Source organism: Neoarius graeffei, chromosome 20 (assembly GCF_027579695.1).
Source record: "Neoarius graeffei isolate fNeoGra1 chromosome 20, fNeoGra1.pri, whole genome shotgun sequence".
In the NCBI taxonomy this organism is placed as follows: Eukaryota; Metazoa; Chordata; class Actinopteri; order Siluriformes; family Ariidae; genus Neoarius; species Neoarius graeffei.
The window spans coordinates 34414256-34440512 of NC_083588.1; the positions used below are offsets into that span (position 1 = coordinate 34414256).

The following is a 26257-nucleotide window of genomic DNA, read 5'->3' on the forward strand; positions in this document are numbered from 1 at the left end:
GACAGCCATGTTTTGGCTTCCGTTTGTTTGCCTGTTCCCAACGTAACTCAAAAAGTAGTGAGCAGATTTTGATTAAATTTTAAGGACAGGTGAGCCATGGGCCAAGGAGCAATTGATTAGATTTTGATGCAAATCCGGATGTGTATGTGGATCCAGGTTATTGTAATATGTGGCGTGGAGGAGATCAGTGATCTATCTATCTATCTATCTATCTATCTATCTATCATGATGGATTTATCTTTGGTGTGTTAGTAACTACGTCAAAGTAAAAAATCAGACTCATTAAAACATTTGTTGTGGCATTATTCTATTCATGAAATATATTATGAAAGTGTGAAGACAACATTCTGAAAAATGAATCCCTGGAAGATCCTCATCTGAAGTCTGAGTGAAAATGAAATGATAAGCATTTGAAATGAATCTCAGTAAATTCTGCGCTCCTTTTCCTGATCAGGGCCTCATTATTGGACTCGGACTAATGGGGGCGGAGCAAAACAAACTCGCTTCTTCACCAAGCAACGCGGTGAAACAAAAAGCCTTCAGCAGCCAATCAGGTGGCGCTTTGGAATGTTTAATTTCAAAATCCTTCCCCAGATAGCAAAAATCAGTTGAATCAACATTGAAATAGCGTTTGGCAGAAAACATTGAAATAATGTTGAAATGATATTGAAAGTGTCCCCTTGAATTTGGGTTGAATCAACGTTGAATTTTCAACCCTATCAGCATTGAATCAATAGTGATTCAACCATCATCTAAATAGAAATTTCTATTTAGATGATGGTTGAATCACTATTGATTCAATGCTGATAGGGTTGAAAATTCAATGTTGATTCAACCCAAATTCAAGGGGACACTTTCAATATCATTTCAATGTTTTCTGCCAAACGCTATTTCAATGTTGATTCAACTGATTTTTGCTATCTGGGAACCCATGTGAACAGCATGCAAACTCCACACAGAAAGGCCCTTGTCAGCTGCTGGGCTCGAACCCAGGACCTTCTTGCTGTGAGGCAACAGTGCTAACCACTACACCACCGTGCCGCCCAGATGCAGTCTGGAGTTACCAAATATAGTCTCGTCGTCAATGGAGCTCGAGCTCTTCTGAGAGACGGTTATTTGGACCATTCCAAATAGCGGCCGGTACGGTAGAAAACGGAGATGTTTGTTTTTCTGTTTGTTTTTTCCTTACATGTTGCACACACAAGATTTGCACATAACCATAAATAATAATCTATTCTTCATAGTTCCTTGTGCTCTATTAAAATTCTAAATTAAATAAATGAAATTCAATGAAATATAGGAAACCCCCCTCCCACAAAATGGTCTCACCCAGAGTGCACCCAGGCTCCTGTCCAGTGGTGCAGTGTATGATGACAACAAAATCAACATATATTCAACATTGATCAAATGTTTCCTTCAACCATTACATTGATTCGAACACATTTTTTCAACTTTTTATTTTATCAGTGGTTGATTAATGGTTGATCCACCATCAGTGTTCAACTATAACTGTAAATCAACCATCTTGACCAAATATCAACATTGAAATAACATCATTTGCTATCTGGGTCATTTGTTCAACGGCTGAGTTTCGGCATCCACGAGCGACTCTGCGATTCCTCCTGCTGCACCACTGGATTGATTGAAGCACCACCTCGAGAATTAACTCCTGCATCGCCAGCGATGAACTTCTTGTTCAAAGACCTGCTGCTGCAGATGGAGGCGCTGCCACCGCGCGAATGGAGCGGACTGACCGAGCCCTGCGACGGTGAGTTAGCCGGTTTTCTCGCTTTCGGTCCGGCAGCAAGTGTTTTAAACACCACGTTATTACAGAAAAGGGGGTTAAAAAAGCACTAAATAAACGGAAACGCCATCAGGAATAGAGTTAACAGGGTTTTGATGAAAGCGACCTGTTCCTTATTGTTTGGCTAATCGGTTTACATCCATGATAAATAGCTTACAGTTAGCGGCTAGTCAGAAAAGTTAGATCAAGTTGGCTAAGCTAGCTAGCTGTCAGCATGAACACATTTTGCTGTCTGAATATTATAACTATAACAGTTACAGACGATTTTATGATTGTTAGAAACCGACAGACGCGCTTAGAAATGTCGCCATTAAACGGGGACAGCTGCGCTTTAGCGACAAAACTCCGCCATATTTATTGACGCGATCTCGAGAGGATATCGCTCTTATATCAGAAGAACACGAGAAAAAAACCACACAAAAGGCTTCAAATCGCCAAAATAAGTACAAAAACGTTTCTTCATGATTTTTTTTTTATGTTAACATATGACCATAACACACACACAGGTTACTGTCGCTAAAGTGCAAACTATCCCAGAAATGGCAATGTGAGCAGAAATACCCATTCGGCTAATAGTTTAAAATGTATAATAATTTCTGTAACCTAACTTTTTAGTGTGTGTTCACCAGTTTGATAGAAAAGTCCTATAGTTACTTAGTTTACTAAAAGTCAAATATTTACTCTGAAGAGGAATGTTAGCGAAGCTAAGGTTAGCAAGTCGGCTAGTTAGCAAAGTTAATGTCACTAAATTATTGTTTTCCAGGGTTTTATTTGTCTCTTCGTTGGGCTGTAAAACAGTAAATAGACACTCTGGAAAATGGAATTAAAACAGATAAAATGCTTTCAATAAGATGAAATGTGTCCGAGTTTATTATTGAGTTGTTCATTGGTGTGGTTCAGCAAACTGCTGTACAGCTAATAGGAAAGAAAACTGTGTGAGTGTAAATACGTTTGGTGTAAAGAACTGTGCTGGGTTTCCCAAAAGCCTCTTAAAGCTAAGAGCATCTTAATTAGGAGAGAGAGAGTGTTCATTATGATGCTCGCACTGCCATTTAACGATGATCTTTGTGCTACGATGCTTTTGTGAAACTCGCCCCAGTTTGTTTAGACTGAGGATTTCCTGCTGTACAAAACAGAAGCTCTGTTATAAAAAGAGAGGTTTCTGATTCATTTGACGAAGACAGTGAGGCACATCTGCACATCTCATCTCTCTTGTATACAGGAAGGATGTTTCCTGCCAGCGAGGAGAGACATGAAGAGGATCAAGATCCCACACCTCATCAGGAAGAAGAGGAGGAGGATGATGATGGGTTTGAGGCATTTTTGAGGGCCCTGCCCCCTTTAGGTACCCCATCTCCTTTGAGCGCCCTGCCCCCTTTAGAGACCCTGTCCCCTTTAGGAAGCCCATCTCCTTTGAGCGCCCTGCCCCCTTTAGGTACCCCATCTCCTTTGAGGGCCCTGCCCCCTTTAGAGACCCTGTCCCCTTTAGGGAACCCCTCTCCTTTGAGGGCCCTGTCTCCTTCCTTGAACCCCTCTCATTTGAGATGCCCACTCCCTTTATGGAACCCACCCCCCTGCTCTACCTCCATCTCTCTTAGCAACCCACCCTCCTGTAATACCCCAGCCCCTTTGTGGAACCCAACCCCCTGCTCTGCCCCCATCCCTCTTAGCAACCTGCCCTCCTGTGATACCCCGGCCCCTTTGTGGAACCCACCCTCCTGCTCTGCCCCCATCCCTCTTAGCATCCTGACCCCTCTGTGGAACCCACCCCCCTGCTCTGCCCCCATCCCTGTTAGCAACCCGCCCTCCTGCGATACCCCGGCCCCTTTGAGGAACCCACCCCCCTGCAGTATTTCAACCCCTTTGACGAACCCCACACCTGTTGGTATCCTGCCCCCCTGCAGTATCTTGACCCCTTTGAGGAACCTGACACCCTTCTGGAATCCAACTCCCATCTGGATCCCAGCCCCTTTGATGACCCTGTTTCCTTCAGGGAACCCCACTATGGTCCCCGTAGGGTTTCTCCCCGTAGACTGTATTCCTGTCCCTCACCAGGGGAAAAGGAGGAGGGATGAAGAAGAGGAAAACAAAAAAGCTCCTCCTCGTAGAAGGCAGCGTTGCTCATCTTGATGAAGAGTCTGAGGTGGCTTTATCAGAGACCCATCCCAGTTCCACTGGGAATTCTTCTGGGTTTTTTGAGTAGGCGTTTTTCCTCAACACCTCTTATATATCATTATCATCAAATGCATGGTAAGTATTTTTGTGTGGTGGTAAGTATTTAACCCTGAGGCTCCAGGATTTTTTTTTTTTGTGGTCAGTATTTCACCCCTTTTAAACATGAGGTGCAGTGCGGATCATCTTTATAACTTCTTATTTATTCTTTTATCTGATATTGTCGTGGTCTTTTCCCCCCATATATTTACTGTTTATTGGATAACATTGTTTTTCTACTTTAAATTTATAGTGATCAAATTTATACATGATACTTTAAAAAATATTTTAATGTATTCAGATTAATAAGGTTAAGGAATAACACACGACAGACAAGTTTCCAAAATTATTCTATAAGCGTCATGCACGCCCCCACCGCCTTCCACAGTCTAGCGTGTGTTATTCCACTTACACCACAGCGATTCGTCAACGATAGCAACGTTTTAATTTATTAGTGACTTCTCACACGTTTTATCATTGGGTTTCTGAAAGCGTAAAAGAAACTGCGATGCTAACCCAAACTCCGTCTATAAATGTTCAGTAATTTGGCAATTATTCGCCGAAGGCAAAGTAAATATCAGTAAATAAGTGAGACAAAGTCGAGGTTATTATTCATCAATTATTCGCTGATCCTGAGGTGGATAATTTAGTATAAATGCACAGGCGATTACTTAAAAGAAACTATTACATTTATTTCAAACTTGTAAAGCGGCATGCAAACGTAATAAATGCGCTGTGCAGACTTGTCACGTATCTCGACCAAGTGACACAAAATACTTTGAAATGTCGTCTGTATGAACCACCGAACTAACGAGAGTGTGAGCCTGCCGTTCCAGTGCCGTAGCCGCTTCAGCACGTGCTTGCCCTTGGAGTTGCAGATGCAGGAAGGTGAGCACGTCAACGTGACTGTGCCCGCGTGTCCACCCCGCAACCCGTACGAGGAACTGTGGTTGGACCACACCCAGACGCACAGTCCTGTACACGAGCACAACGAGGATGTCCGAGGAAACGTTAACGTCTCCAGCTGCCTGTCTGGCCTGCCATACCCCAGTGCGAGTTCTACAAGTGCTGCCTTCCTCAGCGTTGAGATCAATCTACCTCCACCCCCTGTGCCTCCAAAATCTGAAGCTGTGAGTAACTGTGTAGTTTTGTTTTCTCCCCCCTTCTCCTCAGTAAAATGAAGGCCATGTAACAGTAAATATCAAGGACAATAGACATGTCGTAATATCCTTTTATCATGGTTTATTATGAAAACCATTTCGTGTTTTTATTAGGAAATATTTATAAAGGACAACCATGTATCTCTGGAGTATAGTTACACACAAGTAAAGATTTTGTAGTGCCCGGTCTTTGTTTTGGCAAAATACACGACTGAGATTCATGATTTAAAGTGTCAGCATCACATCTGACTTTTATAGGCCATTTAGGGGAAAATAACAGGTGCTTGGCAAATTATGGTTAAAGGATTAGTACCAACATGTAGTTAGTATTGCAGGATGTTGGTTTAAATCAAGAACGAAGGAATTCAAAATAAATTTTTATATATATATATTAGGGCTGCTCGATATTGGAAAAAATCAATATCACGATTTTTTCAGTAAATATCGATATCGCGATTTTTAAAACGATATTTATACACCTTTTTTTTAAAGCCCCGATCATCAACACCCGAGGCACCGGGCCACATTTTTATAGTACAGGCCTCATAGGCTACCTGTCAACCCTTCCCGTTGTACCCTGAAACGCCTTTTACTTAAACTATTTACTGTGCAAGCGCGTACTTTGCATAGGTCCTATAGCCTGCACAAGGCTCACGTTCTCCTCACTCAACATTTCCGATCACAGAGGATGGAGCCAGCGCTGGTATTACCAGTGATTACTGCGTAACGTCCACACTGGCTCGTAGCCAGCCAAGGATAAAATCTCTCTCTCACACACACACACTACAACGTAAGCTTGTGTGTTGTTAAGACACCAACATTAAACACGCACACACACGGACTGGCCATTGGGAGTAGCGGGAGTTTTCCCGGTGGTTCAGCGTGGGCCGGCGGAGAAAAAAAAACAAAACAGTTGCGCGGTTTCTTTAAGAAACTGTTAACATTGCTTATCATATTAAAGGCCAGCGCGCAATTGTTTTGTTTTTTTCTCCGCCAGCCCACACTGAACCACCGGGAAAACTCCCGCTACTCCCGATGGCCAGTCCGTGTGTGAACACGCACAATATAGAGACAAGTCCTTAAGAATTAACATACATGAAAATAGCTCAGCGGCATGTAAACATTCCCTGAAAGTGTAGGTGGCACTGCGGGTAGATGCTACGTGAAATGGCACAAGGCAAACACCATGCTTCGCTCAGTCAACAGACAAAATCCACGAACCCAGTAGTCCTCCTACTACTGTGGGTTAGTGTTCTGTGGCCAAAAACACCCTATGCACAGTCATTCCAAAACATCCCCACTAGTTGCAGGTTATGTCTCAAATACAGATATGCGTTGTGGATTAAGCGATCTATTTTCAAGCATCAGGCTTCTCTTCCTTCATCTTCCAAATGTGGACTCCGCTATCTTTTTGGCATGTCAGCATTGAAATACCATTTGCAGAGATATTTCACTCGCCATTAAGAAAAGTAAAAGCAACACATGATTAGGGCTACATGATTAGCAGGGGGACACCGTTTTAAGCGCACGGAATTTTAAAAACAATGTAATTACATCTAAGTCCGTCTACATCGCGCAATAAACCTGTCCTTAGCAGAACCTACTTCAAAGCATGATGCTAGCTGCAGATGCACAAGTCAAAATCAAATGAACCCAAGTAAACATGCCGCGGCGGGCAACATTAATAACCAAATTGCCTTACCTTAAAACGCTGCCTTGACCACAGGACGACTCGCAATTATTCCACTTAAATCCACACGGTTTAACACATCTAACACAGCTAGCAAGCTGGATATGTGCTAATATTGTTGTGCTTGTTTTCTTCCGTAGATGCCATTTTTACATTACCCGGTCCCACATCCAAAAATATGACGTAAATATATGTTAATTGTATTATTATAACTATTAGCAAGCAAATCAAACAACATATTAAGAAATCAATATATCAAATCACCCGACACGTATGAAAACAGAAGAACTGATTTTTTACTGTTGCGGAGATATCGCGGGAGTAGAATGGATGACGTATACAAGGCTACGCTGTGCCTTAGGGGACAGAAGGGTTGTTTTACCTTACAAATGACAAAAAATCGTTTCATATCGATATTATGAATTTTGATATCGTTTGACACCAATATCGATATCGTGATAAAAATACGATATATTGCACAGCTCTTTTTTATATATATATATATATATATATATATATATAATATAATTTATTTATTTTTTTATTTTTTTTTTTTATTATTTTTTTTATTATTATTTTTTTAATTTCTGGGATTTACATGTTTCCAAGAATTAAATCACCCGTAGAAAAGAGCAGACTTGGAAGATCATAAACTATGACCTCAGCAATTTTATCATAGTGGATGCAAGTAAGCGTGTATGCGTTCAATGGACACAGAGGTTTAGCTGAAAGATTTTTTTTTTTTTTAGTGTGGCCAACAAAAATCATACATTTAAAGCTATTCAGCCTTTCGATTTCATAAAGTTGGTGACATTTAGTTCCCTCTGAAATTTGGTCATTGTGATGCATGTTTATTTCTGTAATATCTCACAAAAAATAAAACAGGCCATTCTGTGTCTGAGAAGTTATTTAATTTGAAGGGATTCCCGAGCAAATAACGTACGTGAAATCACTCGCTTTGCGCAGTCAAGCAGACCGAGGAAGTCTGTGTGCGCATGTGCAGGTTTACCCTCACCTTTTTTGGGGGGGTTACAGCAGTTGGTATCCAGTGTTGCATTACTGCCATCTACAGCTTTACCTTGACCTTGCAGTGACGTTTCCATCATTCTGTCGCTAAATGAACAGCTGATCACACCGAGGTGCTTGCTGACCGCCGATATCTATTCGTTTGGTCCTGCGTTTCCTTTCCTTTGCAACATAATGTCTTTTCTCGCTTTCCGTTACTGTAGTCGGTCCTTCACGTTTCATTCGCATCCTCCATTTTTCTCTCCGGTTTCAAATTTGTATCTCACAATGCCTTGTGCGAAGGGGGAAAGCCCACCATGTGATGCATGAGTAGTATCTTGAATTGGGTCATGGTGAAGCAGGAAAAAACAGTGGAGAATTTAGGGCCATGTGGCCTAAATTCATTAATTGCTCTATTAAAATAATATATAGCTTTAGGCACTGCCTAAAAGCGGTGCTCCCGTCTGTTTCTGGGTTGTAGAATTTTCTTCTCATAGCCAGCCTCTCTTGTTTTTATTTCTTGAATGTTATATTTGCTATACTGTTTCCTTATGTTGTACAAAACATACACAGAAAGAGAATAGCTCTGGCCTGATGAGTAGAGTCAGGGCAGTGATTTTATTTACAAATTTGATTTCACCATTGCTGAGACAAGAATACAAAAAAAAAAAAATTGGAAAAATATCATATTGAAAACAAAATATAATCCAATGAATACGCTGCCCAGTATAAAAACCCAGTGGGATTTAAAAACTCCTGGGAACGTACTCCTCGTTCGAATGCAGCACATGTAGCTCTGGGGATTAGAGCTTTGACTTTGAAAAGACGATAGAGATTTTGTTAAAAAAAAAAAGTGCAATTGAAGAAATATTTAAAACACTCAGCAGTAGCATGATCAACATACAGTGGTGCTTAAAAGTTTGTGAACCCTTTAGAATTTTCTATATTTCTGCAAAAATATGACCCAAAACATCATCAGATTTTCACACAAGTCCTAAAAGTAGATAAACAGAACCCAGTTAAACAAATGAGACAAAAATATTATACTTGGTCATTTATTTATTGAGGAAAATGATCCAATATTACATATCTGTGAGTGGCAAAAGTATGTGAACCTTTGCTTTCAGTATCTGATGTGACCCCCTTGTGCAGCAATAACTGCAAGTAAATGTTTCCGGTATCTGTTGATCAGTCCTGCACACCGGCTTGGAGGAATTTTAGCCTGTTCCTCCATACAGAACAGCTTCAACTCTGGGATGTTGGTGGGTTTCCTCACATGAACTGCTCGCTTCAGGTCCTTCCACAACATTTTGATTGGATTAAGGTCGGGACTTTGACTTGGCCATTCCAAAACATGAACTTTATTCTTCTTTAACCATTCTTTGGTAGAACGACTTGTGTGCTTAGGGTCTTTGTCTTGCTGCATGACCCACCTTCTCTTGAAATTCAGTTCGTGGACAGATGTCCTGACATTTTCCTTTAGAATTCACTGGTATAATTCAGAATTCATTGCTCCATCAATGATGGCAAGCCGTCCTGGCCCAGATGCAGCAAAACAGGCCCAAAACACGATGCTACCACCACCATGTTTCACAGATGGGATAAGGTTGTTATGCTGGAATGCAGTGTTTTCCTTTCTCCAAACTTAACGCTTCTCATTTAAACCAAATTGTTCTATTTTGGCCTCAGCCGTCCACAAAACATTTTTCCAATAGCCTTCTGGCTTGTCCATGTGATCTTTAGCAAACTGCAGACAAGCAGCAAGTTTTTTGGAGAGCAGTGGCTTTCTCCTTGCAACCCTGTCATGCACACCATTGTTGTTCAGTGTTCTCCTGATGGTGGACTCATGAACATTAACATTAGCCAATGTGAGAGAGGCCTTCAGTTGCTTAGAAGTTACCCTGGGGTCCTTTGTGACCTCGCCAACTATTACATGCCTTGCTCTTGGAGTGATCTTTGTTGGTTGACCACTCCTGGGGAGGGTAACAATGGTCTTGAATTTCCTCCATTTGTACACAATCTGTCTGACTGTGGATTGGTGGAGTCCAAACTCTTTAGAGATATTTTTGTAACCTTTTCCAGCCTGATGAGCATCAACAACACTTTTTCTGAGGTCCTCAGAAATCTCCTTTGTTCATGCCATGATACACTTGCACAAACATGTGTTGTGAAGATCAGACTTTGATAGATCCCTGTTCTTTAAATAAAACAGGGTGCCCACTCACACCTGATTTGTCATCCAATTGATTGAAAACACCGGACTCTAATTTCACCTTCAAATTAACTGCTAATCCTAGAGGTTCACATACTTTTGCCACTCACAGATATGTAATATTGGATCATTTTCCTCAATAAATAAATGACCAAGTATCATATTTTTGTCTAATTTGTTTAACTGGGTTCTCTTTATCTACTTTTAGGACCTTGTGTGAAAATCTGATGATGTTTTGGGTCATATTTATGCAGAAATATAGAAAATTCTAAAGGGTTCACAAACTTTCAAGCACCACTGTACTAATGTTAAGCAACTGTTATGAAACTAGGAAGACCATTAGAGTTTTCTAGAGTTTGTTCGTAAAGGATCAACAATTTTAAGAAGTGTGTACGTTTTGCACGAAGGTCTCAGGTCCTTATTACACGGCTATCAAAATGAATAATGCATGTAATACAGTATGTTGAGACAGAATTAACTCCAGTGATCGGCCATCTGGCTGTATTTTTAGACAATTTCTGCAGGCTGGAATCTTTGGGCTTCGTTTCAACCAAAAGAGAAAGTAACTGGTTACTGCTTAGCTGAAAGAAAATCGTATATGTAAATAAGCATACACCCATCATTACCATCACCAACATGTTTTATACCTTGTGGTGATTGGGATAAAGTTAGTTGGCTGTGATTGCCGTCACTCCCATCTATTGTCAAAGCCAAGTCTGCAGTATGTAATTGATTGCCTGTTCAGGTCACCAAATAACTGTCTCATCTCATCTCATTATCTCTAGCCGCTTTATCTTTCTACAGGGTCGCAGGCAAGCTGGAGCCTATCCCAGTTGACTACGGGCGAAAGGCGGGGTACACCCTGGACAAGTCGCCAGGTCATCACAGGGCTGACACATAGACACAGACAACCATTCACACTCACACTCACACCTATGGTCAAATTAGAGTCACCAGTTAACCTAACCTGCATGTCTTTGGACTGTGGGGGAAACCGGAGCACCCGGAGGAAACCCACGCGGACACAGGGAGAACATGCAAACTCCACACAAAGGCCCTCGCCGGCCCCGGGGCTCGAACCCAGGACCTTCTTGCTGTGAGGTGACAGCGCTAACCACTACACCACCGTGCCGCCCCCAAATAACTGTGTATTAGGTAATGTACACAAAAAAAATTGCCACTACAATATATTGTTCGTTACTACGTAATCAAAAAGAAAATGAAATAACTAACTTTATTGATGTATTCATCATCGCCTTCATAATTATCACCATTGTTATGTAAATAATCACTGTAATAATCATCATAAACATCAGATCATAATCGGAAACATCAACATTATCATCACCACCATCAGTATCCCTATCCTCATCAACAGCATGCATCACTGTCTCATGAAACCATTACCATCATCAAAATAATTTTTTTTTACACTTTCGTCAGGCAACAACAGCGGCAAGTTACTCACTACTATACTGTCCTGACTGTTCTCCGCTACTTTTTCCTGCTTCACCGTGAACCAATTCAAGATATGTGGGCTTTCCCCGTTCACGCAAGGCATTGTGGGATACAAATTTGAAATAGGAGAGAAAAATGTAGGATGCGAATGAAATGTGAAAGACCGACGACAGGAACGGAAAGCGAGAAGAAAAGATGTGAGGAAAGGAAACGCAGGACTAAACTAATAAATATTGGCAGTCAGCGAGCACCTTGGTGTGATCAGCTGTTCGTTTAGCGGCAAGATGATGTAACGGTCAGTGCAGGATCAGGGTAAATCTGCGCATGCGCACACGGACTTCCTCTGTCTGCTTGACTGCACGACACAAGTGATTTCATGCGCGTTATTTGCTCGGGAATCCCCTCAAATTAAATAACTTCCCAGCCACAGAATGGCCTGATAGTTTGAGTTATTACAGAAATAAGCACATATTTCAATGACCAAATTTCAGAGAGAACTAAATTCACCGATTTTTATGAAATGGAAAGGCTGTCTCTCTTTAAGGTTGATTCGAATGGCTGTCGCTTCCACATGACGGCTCCTGTAACCTTGTTCTCCTCTGTACCAGGCTCACTGGGTTCTTTGAAAAGTCTGATCAAGAGGTGGACCAGTCGCTACCCTGATGCTAAAACTGACCCCATGAACGCGTGGGATGACATCATTACATCCCGGTGAGTCATCTGAGCTTTGCATGCATGTTTTGTACCATGGCTATAGATTTATCTCTTGATAAATGATCAGGTCTGTGCAAAAAGTTAATGGAATGTGCAGTTCAGGTAACAACCTTGCCTTCATGTAGGTGTTTGTGTGTTATCTGATGTGCATCCTCTCATGTCCCAGGGGTTTCTTTCTGGACAAGATCTGGGAGAAGCTGTGCTCGTCTCCTGCTAGCAGTATGGAGGTGGATGGAGCTGAGCAGGACAGTACAGCAGAAGAGTTGGGAGCACTGGTGAAGGACTGCAAGTTTAATATGAAACTGAACATGGCAGATAGCGCCTGGAAACAGGTACTTCCTAATCATGAAATCATTCAGCATGTTAGCAAACCCTTGCAAGTGTATTTATACCGGACGCCCCTGGTGTCAGTGTGACACTGTAAGGAATTTTCCTGGTGTACATTAAGGCCTGACAAGATCTCACTTTACACGTCCATGTTTTCATCTATATGTAGTAAAACTAGAAAAGCCAAAAACAATATTTCCACCAAAACTGATCATGTGGACCATAGAATATTGAATTTAATGGATCTCTACAGATATTCTGCTTTTTTTTTTTTTTTATCCCTCGCATGATTATCCCACCAGAACAACTTCTCCGTGGCAACAAAGCTGTTGAAAGAACTTCACAGGGAGGCGAAGGCTGAGAAAGGTTGGCTACAGCGCTGGGTGCACAGTTTCAGCCAGCGGAAGAGCCAGGGGCCCGCTGAGCAGATCCACTCCCTGCTCAAGACTGTCCCACTGCTTGGTAGAAGCTGTTCTTTTCATTTCTGCAGTCCAGAAATATATTTAAAATGGTGAATGACAAAGCCAGCTCTTAATTCTGATTTATGTATCAGTGTTGTGTAGAGGAGTTTGAGGAGCAGAGTGAAGCTTCCACTAGCAAGGTGTTCAGAGACCAGAGGATCCTACTGGGCACCACCTTTGACCTTTTGGCCAGCGCTGTGCACCGCAGACCCTCTGCTCTGGAGATCGTCGGAGAAGAGAGAGCACAGAGTTCTAGAACTTTCCAGGGCACCTTCCAGTGATCAGGTAGCTTTTGGTGTTACGTTTTGCTGAAATGATTTAAAATGTGAATCTTTTGCCTTTGAGGTTTTCCCTGCTTGAATAGATCGGTACATTCCGTGTGTAAAAAATGTGTGCACAGGAGCATGGTCATGCTGGAACAGATTTGGGTACCTTAGTTGCATCCATCATTATCTATACCGCTTATCCGTCAGGGCTGCGGGGAAACTGGAGTCAATCCCAGCTGACTTTGGGCGAGAGGCAGGGTGCGTCCTGGGAAGTTCGCCAGTCTATCACAGGATTAACACCGAGACAAATAACTGTTCACATCCACAATCTCACCTGTGGCTTGGGTTTCATGTGACGTCATATCCGCCTCATGAGTTATTCAGAACTTTAGCTGGTGGTCTACCAAAGCTCAGTTGACAGCGTTTGTACAGAGAAGGTGCATTGCTTGCGTGAAAAATGGCTTACGCTTGTGTTTTAGGTTGTTCGAATCTGTCAAACCGTGAAATTGATCAAAGTTTCTTCAGGGTTCCCCGTGAACTAATAAAGGGTGAACGAACACAGGATTTCACAAAAAGATGTCGAGAAAGGCAGCTTTTGAACCTCTCGCTGAAATTGAAGGGCCTAATAGTTTTGGAGAGTTGAAGCATGCTCGAGTTTGCAGTGATCGCTTAGTGAAATGTTTGTATCTCCCTCTCAGCTGTCCTTAGTGTTTTCCAAGTACTTTTCTTGCTATGTGTCATTATTTTACAGTTTTTTTTTTTTTTTAAATAGTCACGAAGCGCTAAAGCCCCCAGCTGTTTCTTTGTTTACTCCTCACAAAGCCCATATGCATAAAGGTCACGACAAAATTCTTCCCCAGCCATACAGTTACAATGCGCCGTGATCACTTCTCCGTCCTGTTTAACTAAGATCCAGGTCTTTAAAGGGGTTTCTGATGATCTTTGTGAATGATTTGCCTGAGAGATGAGAGCCAACAGAAGTGAGAATCAAGCCAACTGGTTGTTTACACTTTCAACTTGCCTTTTGTGTGTGTGTGTGTCTTCCATGTCCAGTGATTATGAACAGGCCAGTCACTTATTTCTTAAAAACTATGACCAGAATTAAGCTGGAACAAGAGGAAAACCAACTGAAAGTGACATTATGTTCAGTTAGTTTCTAGTTAGGTTTCATCCACTGTGATGAACAGGATTTTAAAAACGCAGTCACTGTTTGGTTCTGTTCATCAATAAATAAATCTATCAAGTTGCGGTTCAGGGCGGCACGGTGGTGTAGTGGTTAGCGCTGTCGCCTCACAGCAAGAAGGTCCGGGTTCGAGCCCCATGGCCGGCGAGGGCCTTTCTGTGCAGAGTTTGCATGTTCTCCCCGTGTTCACTAACTGAACATAATGTCATGTTTCCTCCGGGTGCTCCGGTTTCCCCCACAGTCCAAAGACATGCATGACTCTAAATTGACCGTAGGTGTGAGTGTGAATGGTTGTGTGTGTCTATGTGTCAGCCCTGTGATGACCTGGTGACTTGTCCAGGGTGTACCCCGCCTTTTGCCCGTAGGCAGCTGGAATAGGCTCCAGCTTGCCTGCGACCCTGTAGAACAGGATAAAGCAGCTAGAGATGATGAGATGAGAAGTTGCAGTTCAGTAATAATTAAACATTTAAGAATAGATGCTCCTGAGTAGTACAACTGAAAAGCGTTCACCCTGTTATTAGGGTTGACCCCTGTAGACCCATATATGCAGAAGAAGGCAGATGGCGGTTTCCTCCGAGTGTGTTCAGCTGCCATGTAACATAGCGTGAGTAACAGTTAGAAAAGATGGGGTGGTCGGCTTCACATGTCTCAGAAGTACCGCCCTTCCTGATTGGTAGCTGGTGTGCGTGTGTGGAGAAAGCTGGCTAGTGGGTGAGAATTGGCAAATGACCAATATTAGATAAAGCAGCATTAGCCAAAAACCAGTAAATTAGTGACACTTTCCTACTTCCTCATCCAGCCTGTTTGACATCATGCATAGCGATGTGATGAGTGAAGGATGGTGAGCGTAAACTAGAGACAGAAATGCTGGAGCTGCAAAAACTAGCAGTCCGCCTCCAGTGACTGTGTCGAGCTGAAAACTCCTGAGCACTGCTTAATGCAGGATGTCAGCAGGCAGGTGCACTGTAAAAAATGTAACTTGCAAAATTGAGTGAAAAAAGGATTCTAAGTTGAATGAACAAATTTCCCTTCTAATTGTTCAGTAACTAAAAAAAAAATAGTTGAGACGCCTTTCCTTCGCCACAAGTTCATAGGAATTGGAAAATTAAGTTAAGTGAACTTGTATATTCAAGTGCTGATTGACGCCCCTTAAAGGTGGGGTATGAGATTTTTTTTCAGGAGTATTTTTTTACCATATTGCTTGAAAAGCTCCTCACACCCATGTTGCAAGCAGTACAATAGAAGGTTTGACCCAAAAACGAAATATTTTAAAATAAAGGAAAAACGCCATCCAATCATATCGAGGTACCACCTCAAAATGATTGGATACTGACACGTCAATCAGACTGAAGCCCGCGAGCAGCCCGTCCCTTGTGTGTGTGTGTGTGTGTGTGTGAGAGAGAGAGCGAGCAGAGTGTCACACAGAGCGCAGGATTTTCTCAGAGCGCTCCCTCCAAACAACGGGGATTTACACGAAAACAGAAGGAGGTATTCACAAAATTCTTTCACAGTGAGTGCCACAAGGATCTCCTGAACACACTGATGTAATTCTTTTGTCTGTAGTGTAAAAAATGAGGTCACTAGAGCGAGTTAAAAAGAGTGACTTTTCTGCCAAGTTTATAATGGCAGTCTATGGGGCTGAGCGCCTGTTCTCTCTTCACTTTCAGGCTTCTCATTCAAAAACTGCAAGTCCTATCGTGAATCAGGACAAGTGTGGCTACTACTTTTGAGAAAATTGTGTGGAGTGAAAATTGGGGCTGAAAACACAGTTTAAATGAGAAAGTTTGAGCTATTTTTCCAAGCTCTCTACTACACTCTGCTCCACTGGTGTGTAACGCAATAGACACCCATTATAAAGGCTGATTTTCTCAGGCTTTATAAGGGGGAGGAGGGGTGGAGACGCGGGGGGTGGGAGCATGGCGAGGGCGGGCATGTTTCTTTTCAAAATATGGCTTGTGGGAACCGTTATTCCAAAATCTCATACCCCACCTTTAACCGATGCCACTGCGCATGCGCATTTCACAAGTTCGAAAGTTTCAACGGTCGGGTGGAGTGAGAAGTCCGTGGAAACTGACACGAGACGTTGTATAGGAGTCTAGACTAAGCTTTCCTCAACAGAGGCCAGGGAATGCCCTCCTTGTATGTCGGTATTTGTTTCTGTTTGTGTAATAATAGGCAAAGTGAAGTAGAACTTAAGTGTTGAGAGGTTTGTGTTAACTAAAAAATGTAATGCACACTAAATCATTGTAAAAAAAAAAAAAGTCAAGCCAACTTAAAAATGTAACGCAATCTGCTGCCAAAGGATTTTGAGTAAACTCAACTTAGAACCATGATGTGCCAACTTGCTCTTCTAAGTTAATTGGCATTATTATTTCAATTTATTTCAACTAAATTTGTTGGACTGAACTTCTAAAGAAAAGTCAAGGCAACTCAACATAAAATACTCTTCTATGTGAACTTAAAAGAACATTTCGGGGCGTTGTGGCTCAGGTGGATAAGGTGCCATACCATCCGGGGACCCGGGTTCGATTCCGACCTGAGGTCATTTCCTGATCGATTCTCTCTTTTGCTCATTTCCTATCTCTACACTGTCCTATCCAATAAAGGTGGAAAAAGCCTCAAAATAATCTTTAAAAAAAAAAGAATAATTTAGGATAACTTGATGGTTTTTTTGTGCCAACTTGCTTTTCCAAGTTAATTGGAATGATTATTTCAATTTATTTCAACATCACAATTTGAATGCACTGAACTTGCTAAATAAAGTAAGGTCAACATAAAATACTCATCTGTGTCGACTTAAAAGAGCAAGTCAGCAAACTATTTGTCCCGGAGTTGAGTTTACTCAAAATCCTTTGGCAGCAGGTTGCGTTACATTTTTAAGTTGGCTTGACTGATTTTTTTTTTTTTTTTTTTTTAACAGTGTGATACTCAAATGAATGTGTGTCCCTGTCTCTGACATTAAACCTGTGCTTTATTCTTACATAAGTGTTATATGGCAAGCCGAATGGGATGAATGTGCTGGAAATAAGCTGCATGACACATGTAATACAGTGAAACAAGTGATAACCCAGTCATTTTCATGCAGACATGATCAAGTTGTGTACACAAGGTGTAGAATTGGACATTCTAGACTTACACATGGTTTTTTATTAACTGGAGGTAAACCCCCCCCCCCCCCCGTGATCTTTGTGGTAGTCTCTTATCAATTAAGCATATTTTATCTTGCTCTGCCCTTAGAATAAAAAGACAGAAATTTTTTAAAGATACTATATTTGATATTTTTAATAAGGTCCCACCTTTTAAAGTTTTTAAACTTTTTAAAGTGTATTAATGTGAACAAACTTCTCATCTCATTATCTCTAGCCGCTTTATCCTTCTACAGGGTCGCAGGCAAGCTAGAGCCTATCCCAGCTGACTACGGGCGAAAGGCGGGGTACACCCTGGACAAGTCGCCAGGTCATCACAGGGCTGACACATAGACACAGACAACCATTCACACTCACATTCACACCTACGGTCAATTTAGAGTCACCAGTTAACCTAACCTGCATGTCTTTGGACTCTGGGGGGAAACCGGAGCACCCGGAGGAAACCCACGCGGACACGGGGAGAACATGCAAACTCCACACAGAAAGGCCCTCGCCGGCACCGGGGCTCGAACCCAGGACCTTCTTGCTGTGAGGCGACAGCGCTAACCACTACACCACCGTGCCGCCCATGAACAAACTTATTTAATGTATTTATTTATTTGATTGTTGGTTTTGAATATGTCAAGTTAAATTTATTACCTGTATTTGCCATGAAATAGCCACAGCTGCTTAACTGGCAATAAACGAAAACAAACAAATGAATATGTGCAGTGACCAGTACATTTGGTGCAGATTTCAAGTACATTTTAATAAACATGATCATGGCTTTGACTTTTCAGTTACAGTTTTGGCCCATCTGAACTTGTCATCTTTTTTAGCACAAAAGTAATTAGTTTGGCGAATAGCTGGGAGAAATTTAGTCTTCACACTGCTATGATCTCCACAGGTGAAGGAGGAGTGTCGGTTATTAAACGCTCCTCCAATTCCTCCGAAGAGTTCCAAGCAGACCACTCTGAGCTCCAGCAGCATCCCAGTGCCATATCCACCCACAAAGCCACGGCAGCCAGACACTCGTTCCCCAAGCCCAACGCTGTCCTACTACTCCTCTGGTCTGCATAACATGCGAGTACTAATCATCAGTTATCTACTTGACGGAAATGATTGTGTCTTTTTATTCAACCTTTTTGGTATTCATTTTTGCATAGGAGGAGAGGGTGAGACCTTAAAGGAGATGGAGGAGCAGAACCACGCGTGTTACCCATGCAACTGGATTTGAACAGATGCCAACAAAAGCACCAAACCTCCCCCCTGCCTCGGCCGCTCCACTGACACTGCGCTGTCCCATCTCTCCTGGCCAAATGACTTCTGCGGGCCTGATTTCCACAAAACCGAGGACTTCTCATCAGTGCGTTGCCGTAGTTACTCCAGCTACCCGAGGAAAAGGACCCCTAAGACTTGTTCATCAGGCCTCTTTGACTTTGACAGAGGAGGGAGGAGCACTACAGCCACAATGGGCCAACAGCCTACGCAACATTAGGTGGACAGAGCGAACTCAGGAACTGCGCCTTTCTGTTCTTCTGCTACAGGGCTACAGTGGCAACCACCAAACAACCTCTCGGGCCTTTCCATTGAAGAGGTGTCCAAGTCACTAGGGTTCATTGGGATGTCGGAGGACGTGGTTGGGTTGTTTGTTCGAGAGAAAATGGATGGCAATTTGCTCTTGCAGCTAACAGAAGAGATTCTGTTAGAGGACTTTAAGTTAAGCAAACTACAGGTGAAAAAAAACTCATGCAGTTTATTGGTGGATGGAGGCCCAAAATGTAAGCTCCAACAAAATGGGGCAAAACATTCAATGCCCTGCATAACACTACAGCCTTCAGTATTGTGTTCGACTGTTTTGTATCTATATGCTATGCACAGTCTGAAGCTTTGTATTGATTTTACTGGTTTGTAGAATATATGTATGATATGAATATAGGGTGCTTTGTGTATTAACTTCCCATGTCTTGACCTGTACCCTTGTCTCTATAATCCTCTTTCTGTGACCTTATGGTACCTGCACAGCACATTTAATATTTTGCTCAAACCCAAAGCCTTTGAGAAATATGAATATATTTTGATCAAATCCAGTCATGCCTTTATCCTTGTTGGTTGAATAATTATAGAAATGGTGACCTTTTTAGTAGGATTCTGTCTGGGTTAAGACACGACAGACGTAACCTTAATATTGAGTGAGGAAGGCGCGCGTGTGTGAATACACTTAATTATTCATCAAACAGGCAAACACTGGCTTGGCACGTTTTTTAAATGAATGCTAGTGCAACCTGTAAGTAAAATAACAATGAAACAAATAGTTATTGTTGGTAAATATAGTCCTCTTACAATCCCAATTCCAAAAAAGTTGGGACGCTGTGTAAAATAAAAACAAAATGTGAAGATTTGCACATCATGGCAACCCGATATTTAATTGAAAATTGTACAAAGACAACATATCAAATGCTGAAGTTGAGAAATTTCATTGTTTTTTTGAAACATATGCTCATTTTGAATTTGATGTCAGCAACACATTTCAAAAGGGTTGGGACAGAGGCATGTTTACCACTGGGTTGCATCACCTCTACTTTTCGCAACACTTTGTAAACATTTGGGAACCGAGATCATCAATTGCTGTAGTTTTGAAAGAGAAATGTTCTCCCATTCTCTCCTGATGTACAATTTCAGTTGCTCAACAGTTCAGGGTCTTCTCCTTTGTTGTATTTTGCGCTTCATAATGCACCAAATGTTTTCAATGGGAGACAGGCCTGGACTGCAGGCAGGCCAGTTTAGCACCTGGACTCTTTTTTTTTTTTTTTTTTTTTTTTTTTTTTTTTAAATTTACTACAGAGCCGTGCAGTTTTAATATGTGCAGAAAGCAGTTTGGTATTGTCTTGCTGAAAGAAGGAAGGCCTTCCCTGAAAAAGATTTTCTCTGGATGGCAGGGTATTGCTCTGAAACGTGTATATATCATCCAGCATTAATGATACCTTCCCAGATGTACAAACTACCCATGTTATGTGCACTAATGCACCTTAATACCATCACAGATGGTGGCTTTTGAACTGTGCACGGATAACAAGCCAGATGGTCCCCCTCCTCTTTAGCCTGGAGAATGTGGTTTCCATGATTTCTAAAAATAATTTCTACTTTTGATTCGTCAGACCTCGGGACAACTTTCCACTTTGCTTCAGTCCATTGTAAAAGAGCTCGGGCCCAGAGAAGGTGGCGGTGTTTCTAGATATTGTTTATATCTGGCTTTAACTTGCATTAGTGGATGCAGTAATGAACTGTTTTCACAGACGACGGTTTTCTGAAGTGTTCCTGAGCCCATACAGTGATTTCCACTACAGACACATGTCTGCTTTTAATGCAGTGTCTCCTGAGGGCCTGAAGATCACAGGCATCCACTGTCAGTTTTTCAGCCTTGTCTCTTGCATACAGAGATTTCCCCAGATTCTCTGAATCTTTTAATGATATTATGTACCGTTGATATGATCCCCAAATTCTTTGCAATTTTATATTCAGGAATGCTATTCTTAAATTGTTGCACTGTTTGCCCACGCAGTCTTTCACAGAGCAGTGAACCCCTCACCATCTTTACTTCTGAGAGACTCCGCCTCTCTGGGATGCTCTTTTTATACCCAATCATGTTACTGGCCTGTTGCCAATTAACTCATATTTTTTAAGCATTACATAACTTTTTCAGTCTTTTGCTGCCCCTGTTCCAACTTTTCTGAAACGTGTTGCCAACGTCAAATTCATAATGAGCAAATATTTTTCAAAAAAAATTTCTCAGTTTCAACATTTGATGCGTCTTTGTACTATTTTCAGTGAAATACAGGGCTTCCATGATTTGCAAATCGTCATATTCTGTTTTTATGTTTTACAGTTCTTTGGAACTGGGGTTGTATTTTCAGGGACCCAGATTAATCTAGACATCATTAGTCCTTGCTCTAGTGTTAGTTCCAAAACATTGTATTGGTATGTGGTGATCGTGGCCATTAATCTCTCAACTAGAGAAACAAATTAGCCCCAATTCCAGTAAAGTTAACCCTCATACAACTGCACAGTCTTTTAATCCACTTCTGATGAAGCCAGCATATGAGACAGTCATCAGTTTGTTGAGCCCAGAGAAGAGGAGATGCAGCCCTTCACTGCAGATTAGTGGTGTAATGAGAGTTTTAGTATTTAAGTGTACGATGCATTTTGGTAACCACCTCCTTTCTTTACTCACACGTACTCCACGCCTCTCCACAAACACACCACCTGATGTAATGATGCATCATCAAGATACAGAAAGTCATGCTGCTGCTATTGGAGGTTGTAAGCAGTTAAACATGTCTCAGTTATAAGTCTGAGGAGACTTAACAGGACATGACGTGAATGTCCTAAAAACACACAAAGACTCATTGAGTGCCTAATGTCTCTTCTTTCCAGCAGTGAAAAACCACTCGTCTTCCCTGCTGCTCATCCCTGTTCATTTTTGGATTGCTACCCGTTTCTTTGTACTCATTTTCTTTGGTCAACAAATTGCACTACAATACTGGAACTGAAATTTGCAGCTAAACTTCAGTGCCATTGCTCGGATCATGTCCTGTTCTTTCAAGCTCACGACTTATTTCCTGTTAATTAATAGCCAACCCTTTGTGCAGGCTGTATATGCATGTGTTAAATAATTAACATGCAGAGAATTCTGTTACTTTGTTGAGCTTCCTAATTAGTTAATATAGTTGGATAGTTGTAAAATGTTTAGTTGCTAATTTTATTTGTCCTTTATTTAACCAGGATAAATCCCATTGAGACAGAAGTCTCTTTTCCAAGTGAGCCCTGGCCAAGAAAAGGCAGTACCTATCTTTGAATATAAAAACATAAAAACGCAATACAATGTACAAAATAAGGAAAATATAATAACGATTACAGAATCTAAGTGAGAGAAACATTTTTATTTCCAGAGGCATCTGCTTTTACTGATATCAGGAAGACAGTTTTGCTAGCATGCTCTTAATCAATTACAGCAACTTTAATTTGAAAATCACATGCTGATGTGGTATTAATTTCAAGAGCAAAGCAGTTGATGGACAGAACTCCTAAATTAATAAACAGTGATAAAAATTAATATGCATGTCCTTCTCAAAGCCGAGATGCAGCTCCTCACTGATGGAGAAAATATAGCATTATTGTACTTTTTTTTTAAATTATGTTTTAGTGATTGCAAATTCCAAGTGCACTCAGTACAACATGACCATCTAGCTCATTTTTTCAAGTCAAGTCAACTTTGTCAAATATGTTATACATGCTCGACATACAGCACAAATGAAATTTCAGTCCTCTCTGACCCACGGTGCAAACAGGCAATGCAATAAATAAAAATAGAATAATTGAAAAAAACAAACAATATAAACAGTATAAACACTAGATAGGAACTAGACAGACTAAACACTCAAACAATATAAACAGTATAAATAAACAGTATAAACACTAGATAAGAACTACACAAAGACTAAACACTCAGACAACAGTATAAACACTCTAGATATGAACTAGATGTAGACTAAACATATATACATATATATATATATATATATATATATATATACACACACACACTGGTTCAAATAAACAAATCAGTCAAGGGCGAATATGTAGCCTTTATATCAAGTGTTACAGATGAGTGCAAAAGTTTGCACCCCTTTTACTTCAAAACCTATATATTTGAAACAAATTTGGTTTTACAGATGTTTCTATCTGCCAGTTTTTTTTTTTAAATTATGCCCCCTGTTTCAGAGCAAGGGTTATACTGGTTTACCTCTGTCCGTCCATCCATATCTGTCTGTCCGAAACACCCTTTTTTCTCAGTAACCACAAATCATAGCAACTTGGTACCAAACTTCAGCTTGGGGTTCTATACCGTGTATACCATTTTCAAGTTTGTCCCACATTGACGTCCTGTTTATCGATTGAATGCATTTATGAAACCTATAGGGTGGATTTACAAAATTCTCTCAGCAACTACAAATCATATCTGCTTGATATTTAGTACTGTGCTTCAGCTTGGGGTTCTATACCGTGTAAACCATTTATGTCTGTTGCACATCGACTTCCTGTTTACCGACTGAACGTATTTATGAAACAGTGGATTTTGACACCATTTCAAGAAGCACTGGCCACTCAGCGGTGTGTATGACTGGTAATTACTAACACTGGCCACTAGGCGGTGCGTATGACTGGTAATTACTAACACTGGCCACTAGGCGGTGTGTATGACTGGTAATTACTAACACTGGCCACTAGGCGGTGCGTATGACTGGTAATTACTAACACTGGCCACTAGGCGGTGCGTATGACTGGTAATTACTAACACTGGCCACTAGGCGGTGTGTATGACTGGTAATTACTAACACTGGCCACTAAGCGGCGTGTATGACTGGTAATTACTAACACTGACCACTAGGCGGCGTGTATGACTGGTAATTACTAACACTGGCCACTAGGCGGCGTGTATGACTGGTAATTACTAACACTGGCCACTAGGCGGCGTGTATGACTGGTAATTACGAACACTGGCCACTAGGCGGCGTGTATGACTGGTAATTACTAACACTGACCACTAGGCGGCGTGTATGACTGGTAATTACTAACACTGGCCACTAAGCGGCGTGTATGACTGGTAATTACTAACACTGGCCACTAGGCGGCGTGTATGACTGGTAATTACTAACACTGGCCACTAGGCGGCGTGTATGACTGGTAATTACGAACACTGGCCACTAGGCGGCGTGTATGACTGGTAATTACTAACACTGACCACTAGGCGGCGTGTATGACTGGTAATTACTAACACTGGCCACTAGGCGGCGTGTATGACTGGTAATTACTAACACTGACCACTAGGCGGCGTGTATGACTGGTAATTACTAACACTGACCACTAGGCGGCGTGTATGACTGGTGGTACAAAAGAAAAATCTTCAGATTTTTACTTCGCAGTAAACGTCATTCATACGTAAGCGGAAATTGCGCGCGCAGCCTGGACCCAAAAAAGACTCAGAAATGCCTAGTTGTTGTGTTGTCGGGTGTCAGAATCGTAGCAGTGATGGGGTTAAAATGTACAGAATTCCAGCAGGATCTCACCCATTCCAAAAAAATCACCGACGTCTATAGGCCTCTGCATGCTCTTGCGACAAGGCTTTCGCAGATAGCTTTTCGCAGACAGTTGTAATTTATCGTTGAGCGGGGAGTAATAGGCGTGCGCGATGTTATTCACCGGCACAACGCAAGGGAGCGTGAAGTCACTAGGAGTAGTTGGTGGGTGTGGTTAGTGGAGTGTTTATCCTCCGGTTACTTATAATGACTAGAACTTTTTTTTTTATAATGACTAGAACTGGAGTCGTATAGATGTACGTACTTCCTCAATCAAACGCTCTTCATGCTGCTTCATCTTCGCTCGTGTTTTTAAAAATGCCGGTCGTGAAAACGAAACAAACCGGGAAAGTAGGGAAGCAGAAGTGTGTGTACAACGGATGTAGAGTGGACCAATCAGAGCCCTCTTGTCTGCGGCGCTGTCTGCGAGGCTTCTGCGGTGGTCACAATTTTTGGGAGGTGCGCGCAGAGCGTCTGCGAAGGTGGGGGGGGCTACGCAGACGCTATCTGCGACACCGTCTGCGAGGACTGGGTTGTCAGCATAAATTGGCCTTATGGCTACAAGCAGGGGCGGTCCTGGGGGCGGTCCGACCGGGCGCGAAAAAAAAAAAAGGTCCCAAAAAAAAAGGTCCCCCCAAAAAAAACCCCGAAAAAAATGAAAAAGTTCAATATTTTCCATCAGTTATTTAAGAAAGTGAAAATGTTATATATTATAGACTCATTACACATAAACTAAAATGTTTCAAGCATTTTTCTATTTTAATTTTAATCAGTATGGCATACAGTACAAAAACATAAAAAAAACCCATCTCAAAATATTAGAATATTTCATTTCGAGTTTGAATAAAACAGTATGAACACAGTGTATCTCGTCTAGTTCAGTACACACAACCATGGGCGTCGCCACCACTGAATGTGAAGGGGACATGTCCCCCTCACATTTCATAATTCTTCGTTTGGACCCCTCCCCACACACACACACACACACACATTTAACATAAAATATGAGTTCACCCAGCGCCGTTTCTATTGCTTCGTGAAAGAATCCATTCCACTTGATCGATAAGAGAAAACACAGACCACTGAAAATCCACCCCGGGTTTTCCGGGCGCTCCCTACAACAGCTCACCGCGCGCGAGTGAAGTGAATCTCAGCGCGAGCAGAGAAATGTTGGTGCAGCTGCTGGAAAGTGGAGGAGGTGACGTCAGCCCCATTGCAACCTCACAATGTCTAGCTTTTGCTAAAACCTTATTCTTTTGTGATCTGCCCTCAAAATTAACCCTAGGACACATTAAATTAATATTCAACTAAACAGTGAAATAAGCTTAGCCTAATGGGGTATTCTTGGTTGATGATGAATTGTTTGCAGTATTTGCTCCTCCCCAGACACAATGGACATAAGGACATTCTTTACAAAGAAGCGGAAAGTCAGTCAAAATTTCCCTACAGGACAGGGTTTTTTGTCCCAATGGAAATGTTAGTGCAGTTAGCTGGCTAGTCAA

At 41.7% G+C, this 26257-nt stretch overlaps 2 protein-coding genes and 1 pseudogene across 3 annotated transcripts; all 3 read left to right on the forward strand.

Moving 5' to 3' along the window:
• The first annotated feature begins 1350 nt into the window (after positions 1 to 1350).
• LOC132868574 (myosin light chain kinase, smooth muscle-like) lies at positions 1351 to 4899 on the forward strand. The gene is made up of 2 exons (XM_060901561.1): positions 1351 to 1768; positions 3027 to 4899. Exons 1-2 carry the CDS (start codon positions 1684 to 1686, stop codon positions 3932 to 3934), a joined length of 993 nt encoding a protein of 330 aa, XP_060757544.1. The 5' UTR covers positions 1351 to 1683; the 3' UTR covers positions 3935 to 4899.
• On the forward strand, positions 4807 to 19578 carry LOC132869042 (GRB2-associated and regulator of MAPK protein 1-like; annotated as a pseudogene).
• LOC132868576 (DNA-dependent protein kinase catalytic subunit-like) lies at positions 5056 to 13250 on the forward strand. Of its 2 annotated transcripts, none has more exons than XM_060901563.1 (5): positions 5056 to 5145; positions 12149 to 12251; positions 12421 to 12586; positions 12884 to 13043; positions 13135 to 13250. In XM_060901563.1, exons 2-5 carry the CDS (start codon positions 12220 to 12222, stop codon positions 13152 to 13154), a joined length of 378 nt encoding a protein of 125 aa, XP_060757546.1. In that variant the 5' UTR covers positions 5056 to 5145; positions 12149 to 12219; the 3' UTR covers positions 13155 to 13250. The 2 variants fall into 2 exon arrangements, with proteins under 2 accessions (XP_060757546.1, XP_060757545.1); XM_060901562.1 differs by lacking the exon at positions 5056 to 5145 and adding an exon at positions 10932 to 11237.
• Positions 19579 to 26257: the final 6679 nt, after the last annotated feature.